Source organism: Girardinichthys multiradiatus, chromosome 19 (genome assembly GCF_021462225.1).
Source record: "Girardinichthys multiradiatus isolate DD_20200921_A chromosome 19, DD_fGirMul_XY1, whole genome shotgun sequence".
Taxonomy (NCBI): domain Eukaryota; kingdom Metazoa; phylum Chordata; class Actinopteri; order Cyprinodontiformes; family Goodeidae; genus Girardinichthys; species Girardinichthys multiradiatus.
The window spans coordinates 5305504-5313073 of NC_061811.1; the positions used below are offsets into that span (position 1 = coordinate 5305504).

General features: G+C 38.0%; 1 protein-coding gene across 1 annotated transcript; it reads right to left on the reverse strand.

Annotated features, from left to right (window-relative positions):
- Positions 1-224: 224 nt before the first annotated feature.
- On the reverse strand, positions 225-6096 carry htr1b (5-hydroxytryptamine (serotonin) receptor 1B). Its single transcript, XM_047345521.1, has one exon. The coding sequence runs from the start codon at positions 5774-5776 to the stop codon at positions 4643-4645; it is 1134 nt and encodes a 377-aa protein (XP_047201477.1). The 5' UTR covers positions 5777-6096; the 3' UTR covers positions 225-4642.
- Positions 6097-7570: the final 1474 nt, after the last annotated feature.

Genomic DNA, 7570 nt, shown 5'->3' on the forward strand with positions numbered 1-7570 from the left:
TTCAGTAATACAGACAAAGCAACGTCTGTAAAAAAAAAAAAGAAAAAAAAGGCATTCCTGACACTTTGTACATATCCCTTGTAAATCTAACAAATACATAGAAGAGAAATTGGAAAACCTTATTTATTTATACCAGGAAAAAAACACCAGTTTCAACCACAAATAGAAAGACACATTAACTACATGCAAACATAAAAAACAGTGTCAAAAACAGAAACAGGACGCACTGTTTACCAGATTTATTGTATCATTTAAGGGGAAAAATATGAACCAGACGACAAAGACTATCTACAGTCACAGTAAATAGAAAGAAAATGTTTTGTCCTTTATGTAACAGTGATGTGTAGCAGTGTTCTGTTTTTGCTTTATTGCCACATTTGGTGTTCTGATCATGGGTTAACAACACAATTTCTAAGGCTTTGGGACTCCAGTGAACCTCTTTGAAAGACATTATCCACAAATGGAGAAAACATGGAACAGTGGTGAACCTTCCTAGGAGTGGCTAACCTACCAAAATTACAAGGCAAGGCCAGAACCACTGCTGACCCAAAAGAATATGCCGCACATTTACCAAAAAACATCCTTATAAGCCACTTTTTCGAAAATATTTTGTGGATGGATGAGGCAAATGAGACAACTGTGGTTTAATGGGATGAGGAGCCGTCTTGCACTTGGAAAGTAGTGGGTTTGATTCCAGTTTGCTTCTTACCCATATGTTTATGTGCCTATGGGCAATGCACTTGAACCCAGGTTCTGTCCTGATGTGTGACTTTATGAATGTGGCTTTGGTTGTTAAGCTCTTTGAGCTGCCAGTATAACTAGGAAAGTTCAGCCCATTACCATTTGACTAAAATCTGTTTTAAAAGTAGCAGACCATTTCAAAAACATACAGATAGTCAAACGTGATGATGGTGGTGTGATTATCTGGGGCTACTTTGGTGATGATCTGAGATTCTCCAGAATTCCCGGCCATCAATTTGCAGACTTATCGTTAAGTACATTTGGTTTATGCCCAGGACTTTTTTCCAAAGAATACCAGCAAGTACACCTCTGAAAGGCTGAAAACAACATTCCTGCTTGAAAACCCTCCATTGTAACTAATTTTGTTAAAAAGTCAGCAAAGAGTGGGCCAAAATTCCTCCACCGTGATGTAAAAGATCCATTTGATGGCAGATGTAGCTGCTATGGGTGGTACAACCAGTTATTATGTTTAAGGGGCAAATATTTATTCAGAAAAGGCCAGGTTGGTTTAGATAATAATTTTTTTAAACATTTGAAAATTATATTTTATATTTACTAAGGTTATCTTTGTCTAATGTTGAAATTTGTTTGATGATCTGAAACATTTAAGTTTGACAAAGAAGTAAAAACAAAAGAAATGTGTTGGAGAGCAAGTACTTTTTCACATCCATGTATCAGGCATTTATACACATAAATGTACACATAAATCCTCTCAAAATGTTCCACTTTTATTTCATTTTTGTTTATTTTGACACTTAAGGTTGGGATTGATATAATTTTTAAACTTGGTGATCATCAGAATATTTTAAACATCAACGTCCCAGAATTGATTGATGGTGTACTTTCTTTTTAGCAACAACTCTACCTTTATTTACTTTACCTATCTTGTTTGCTAATCTCTATTCATTCCCTTTTTCATGTTGATCTTTTGTATTTTTTATTTTTTATTTGCTTTGAGGTATTCTTGATTTCTTCTTTTAATGAAAACTTATTTTAGTCAATAAAAGCTAAGGTGTTAGAATATGAATATTGATGAACACGACTAACAGAAACAGATACTGGAAAAAAATGTCAAATACATCAACTATCTTTAAATTTCTGCCTATGCTGCCCCTTCTTTAGCCTGTAGCATAGCTGCCTCTGGTATGAGAAATCTCAGAAAAGGCTTTGTTCAAATATACTCATCTTTCATGCATATTAAAATGCTCAAACAGAAGCCCATGGGAGGGGTGTGTTTATGCGTACGCTGACATTATGAGGGCAGAAGAGCTTTTCCCACCATCATATCTCACTTATATCTGACAGCTGCTGATCAAATAGACATGTTCTCCTCCAAGAGGAAAACAAGCAGAGAAATAAGAGGGACCCAGACGATGCTGGAGAATCTAAACCTTATGAAAATAAAATCTCAACTTTTTTTCATTCCTCAACATATTTTTCAAAGCATTTGAGCCACAAGATGTTGCTTAATATGATTTTGCCATTATTTTATTACTCTGAGGCCAATAATATCTCATATTGCATAAAGGAATCTTGCCTATAGAACATAATTTACAGACATACATTAAAAGCCTTTATTTCACAAATTTACATCACAATATTTATTCTTTTTAATAAAGATAATCAATCTTCTCCACTGCATTGTTCTTCGGGTCAGACTCTGCAGCTGTAAGATTCTTTACCCGGCTGACATTACTGTGGATGTAGATTTAATGAGGCAGGCAGACCCACACATGCTCAGTAAAACAGGATGATGTTTGTTCAGCAAAACTGAAGCAATCATGGCATCCAGCTTGGTAAATATCAGATGCTCTGATTTTTTGTTTGACATTGATTTTATGTGATTGTTTTCATGCTGCAGGGTGCAGCCTGCAGACTTTCTGCCTCTTACTTTCAAACCAGAACATCATAAAAGCGAACAGAAAGCAGTCTGTGATCATGATCAAAACAAATGCATACCTTTGCATTACTTCAACATGGACATTTATGTCATGAGACACATCAATCAATCTACAGGAGAACAAAATCAACCCGTTTTTCCTGTGATCGGTTTGTCAAATAATACAAAATCTGACTATTTTTGTTCCTGTTGATTAAATGCTTCATTCAGTATCAACCAACAGTATGTAGTATGATCAACTTTTTTGAGGTTGATTAACAAAGTGCATCAGGATTAGGAACAAACTGACTCAAAACTGCTACCTATGCATCAAAGAATCTGCAGCCATTCTTTTTATTGTGTCATAGTCCTAAGATAAAGAAAATACCAGAATTGTTTAAATCGGCAGGTCATACCTCAAGGAAAGCTGAAAATCAGGATTTGCCAGGAACAGCCTGATCGATGCATCTCTTCACAGAGCCTTATGTGATCATCTAATTTAAAAAGATCTGGCTCGTTAGCCAAAAAGCACCTAGAACAGAATCTCACAAAATGCTCCTGATCTGTGCTGATAATTTGAATGAACTGTTTCATCCTGAAACATATCCACACACTGATCCAGAATAGTGACTCAGAAATGCCATTACCACACATTAAACGAAGTTTGAGTCTGTCCATTTTCTTCTTGAAAATCTCCTCAAATTTATGGCTGTTGAATCAAAATAGTTTCTCCTACACTTTATTTATTGGTTCAAAGTAATTCTTCAATTTCAATTGGACACAATTTATATAATATGGATGTAAATTATGATTTTTTTTTCCCCCTTTTAAACATATCTTATAATGTCTGTAGGTGTTATAATTTAACCTGTTCATGGTCATAAATACCTAAATGGTTGCATTTCATTTTGACCCTTTGCCATTTCGTACCTTTGTAGTCTTGCTGGGCTACAAAATGGTTACATCTACTGCTGGATATTATCTTGCTGGAAATTCACCGCTGGGGGGGCGTGTGAGCCCACTTTGACAAAAAAAGTAATTACTATACAGTAATTTTGCTATATTGTAAATATGCATAGAGGAAATTTGGTTACATTACTCCAATAAACAAGCATTTCTCTACCAGCAGGAGACAACTTGGACTTGTTTTTGGTTTGATAGGAGATCATAATGTTACACATTTTCAAATCCCTGCCATCTTACCATACTTGTCTGTTGAAAGTTAATCTATTTCTACTTTCATTCACTGTAGTACCTATAAATATTAGTAGTTCTTGTTGTAATTCAGTGATTTCATAATTTAGACAGATAATGGTCATAAAAATGCCCGAATCCCATGTTTAATTCCATTCCCCTTTATATTATTCTCTATTTCTATTTATTTTGGTTCTGATCCTAGTTTGGGGCTTCTTACTTCTATGAATTATGACAGATTTTGACCCCTGATCACCAGTCTAAGTTACCTCCTGGTTTTAGATATATTTTTACTGGATTTGTAAAAGCACATTCCTCTACAGCAGACAATTGGTAGATCATAAAAATTGACTGTGAAGGTGGGTTAGATGGTTAGATGGTCGATGGCACAATTTCGTGCCAGGAGATGCGTATGAAACGACCAAACTGCAAAAGTCTAAAAGGGCAAGGGGGCAAAATGACAAGCAAAAAGCTAAAATAAGTGGGAATAGGATGTAGGCCTAATACAAAACGTTCAAATAACAGCAATATAGAAGTGTATGGACTTTCTTGAGAATATAGCTTTTTATGACTTATTATCTCAATAATTCATCGACACATTTAACTACAGTGAAAAATAACCTGATCCACCATGGTTTTAGTGTCATGGTTAGTTTACAGGTACAAAATGGAAACAGCAAGGAACGAAATGGCAGCGCACATTTAAGAAAATCTGGAGAATTCAGCAATGAGGTGAATTGACCAGGACATCCCGTAGCTTTACATAAAACAAGCATATATAAATCTTTATAAACCTGTAATAGATATCTTTCAGTTTTATGAAACAGTTCAGGACCTGCAGCAGTTGAAGCGGACCAGTTTTTGGAAAGCCTTCTTGAAGTCCTCATTGGACATCGTGTAAATGATGGGGTTAATCAGAGAGTTCAGGTATCCCAGCCAGGTGAAAAAGTCGAACAACTCAGGGTTCAAACATGTGTCACATGTGGCCACCAGTAACGTGTAAATGAAAAACGGAAGCCAGCAGATGATATAAGCGCCGAGGATTATCCCCAGAGTCTTGGTCGCTTTTCTTTCTCTGGCCGCAGAAATGCGCTTTTTCTCCAGAAGCGCGTCCGATACCGTTACTTTTACCTGGTTCTCGCTGGTTGAAGATCCGGTGTCACTGGACGGAGTGTCATGCCTCCCGCACTGCAGCGACGTTGTGGACGCCACGGATCCGGGGGAGTTGGTTACCAGGTGCGCAGAGGTGAGTCTCTTTCCAACCTTCTTTGGAGATTGTTTCAAAATGCGCTTACGAGCCTCCACATATATTCTCCCATACAAGACGATGAGGAGCAAAGTGGGGATGTAGAACGCCCCGAAGGTGGAGTAGATGGTATAAAAGATGTGATCCGTGTTAACGCTGCAGCTGGTTAGCTCCTCCGCCTTCACCTGCCTCCAAAAGAGAGGCGGAATGGAGATGGAGATGGCGATGACCCAGGCTGTGGCCACCATGCCGGCTGCGCGCCCCGGCGTGCGCTTTTTGGAGTACTCCACTGCGTCTGTGATGGCCCAGTACCTGTCCAGCGCTATTACGCACAGATGGAGGATGGACGCAGTGCAACACGTTATGTCTGAGGAGAGCCAGATGTCGCAGACGATCTGTCCGAGCGTCCAGGTGTGGATCACCGTGTACAGGACGCAGATTGGCATCACCAAGATGGACACCAGGAGGTCGGTGACAGCCAGAGAGGCAATTAGAAAGTTCGCTGGAGTTTGCAGCTTCTTCGACTGGGAAATAGTTGCAATGACAAAGGCGTTAGATAAAGTGGTGGCGAGCGTGATGCCCGAGAGGATCGCAGCCAGAGAGATCTGATAGGCGAGGCTCTCTGCGCTCTCAGCTGCAGCAGGTAAGTGTGAAACAAAGCTGTCATTAGAGGTGTTCACCGGTTGAGTTGGTTCGAGCTGCCATGAAAGCTCCATAACTTCCACTTTTATTTCATCCACTGATGTTAGTCATCTGAGAAGCCCTGTGTGTGCCACTCAGTCAGAGAAATCGCACAGCTAGATGGAAACATAGGAATTCGTTTTCATACTTTCTTTTTTATTCGTGTTCGGCTGGGAAAATGTAGAATCAGATGTTTATAAATCTTTTCCATTTTTTATCCACAAAATAACTTTCCAACTGCGATCGCGCTCAAAAAGAGAGAAAGGGTTGGAGAGTAAACGTCCGGATGTTTCAACATCTGGGAGGATGTCACAATTGATCCGCATTTGGACGAGATGTTTTCCGGAGTTGTGACTTCTTGGGCCCCTTGTGGCTGAATACAGATCCGTTCTGATGCCTCGTTTTATACACACTCTGACATCAAACAAGCACCACTGATCACAACCTTGTTCTCTCTCTCTCTCTCTCTCTGGAGGAGAAGGTTCTCTGCTGGGTCATAGTGCCCAGAGTTTCCCTTTTAGAATACATTGTTTACTGGTGGTTTTTGATATGGGTAATATGGCTCATCACCCAAGGGGGCATGGCATTGGGGCACGGCATGAGAGAAAGAAAATAATAATTATCTGCAAGAATTGTTTTTCAGTCTTACTCGCATGTCCAATCAGGCACCCCTGCAGTGTAAGCACTGGGCAATGATGCTGAAGTTAGCATCTGATTCATAGTGTCAGATCTGGTCTCAAATTAAATGACTGTTTGATTGTTTTCTAAGGAATTAGGACTGCATTTGACCACCTCTGGTTCATTTTCAATATGTCAAATCTGACCTGGATTAATCTAAACTGAACAGCTTTGATATCTAAAAGTTTTCATGAAACTTCCAAAACTTTTTTCTCTATTTGAAAATAAAATTTAAAAAAAAGAGCTGCATAGAACTAACCTAGAATGAAACAAGCAATAAAATCAATGCTCAGACCTGGACTAAAATATTCAACAAGTATTACAAATTATTTAAAACTTCTTACAATTTCTAAATTTTCTGTAGTTTTATATAATAAAGCACATATTTTTCTACTTAGCTATAGAGTAAACAGCTATTGTTTTTGCAGAATGTTCTGTGAAAACCGTATCTGGGCATCTCAATTGTCTTGGGTTTTAACAAACGACACTGTGTTTGTTGTGGAACTGCTACTGAAAATGTACCACAAAGTTTATCATTTAAGTGTATTTTTTTGAAATGACAATATCACTGGCTGAAATACTAAACCTCATGAGAGTGATGGGAACATCTTAATGATGAAGAAGTAAAAGATGAATGAGGTAAATTATTTGAAAATATATATAACTATTGCATTATTTAATATCAATTTGCAGTTGCATTTTCTCCAATAAACTGCAGCCTTTAAATAAATTAATCAAGACCCTCTTCACAGTGTAACATTTAATTGTGTCTCACGTTTTAGTGTCATATATAGTTATTAAAGCAGCATCAGCAGAGTTAACAATCCCCCTAGACTCTGCAGCAATAACATGTAATGTAATAAGGCTTTTATAAAGCATGAGAAAAAAAAACAAAGTTCTTTTTTGGCACATCTTTTACTGTAGCGATCTGGTCAGAGGTTAACAATTCTTATCATAACCAGTTTTAATGTACATTTAGGATCAACAATGTCTAAGTTTCAACTATCTGAAACCCTATTTTGAAAGGAAATTGATTAGGCTGTTTAGGAACCACCATAGACTGGAAACTGCTGGAACACCAGTGTCAATGTCCACAGTGAAGGCTGTTGACAATGGTCAGATATGGTGCAAACCAAAAAACAACCTCAAAA

Excerpts from the sequence above, each read along its gene's own strand:
- htr1b (XM_047345521.1), bottom strand. The coding sequence starts at position 5,776 with ATGGAGCTTTCATGGCAGCTCGAACCAACTCAACCGGTGAACACCTCT.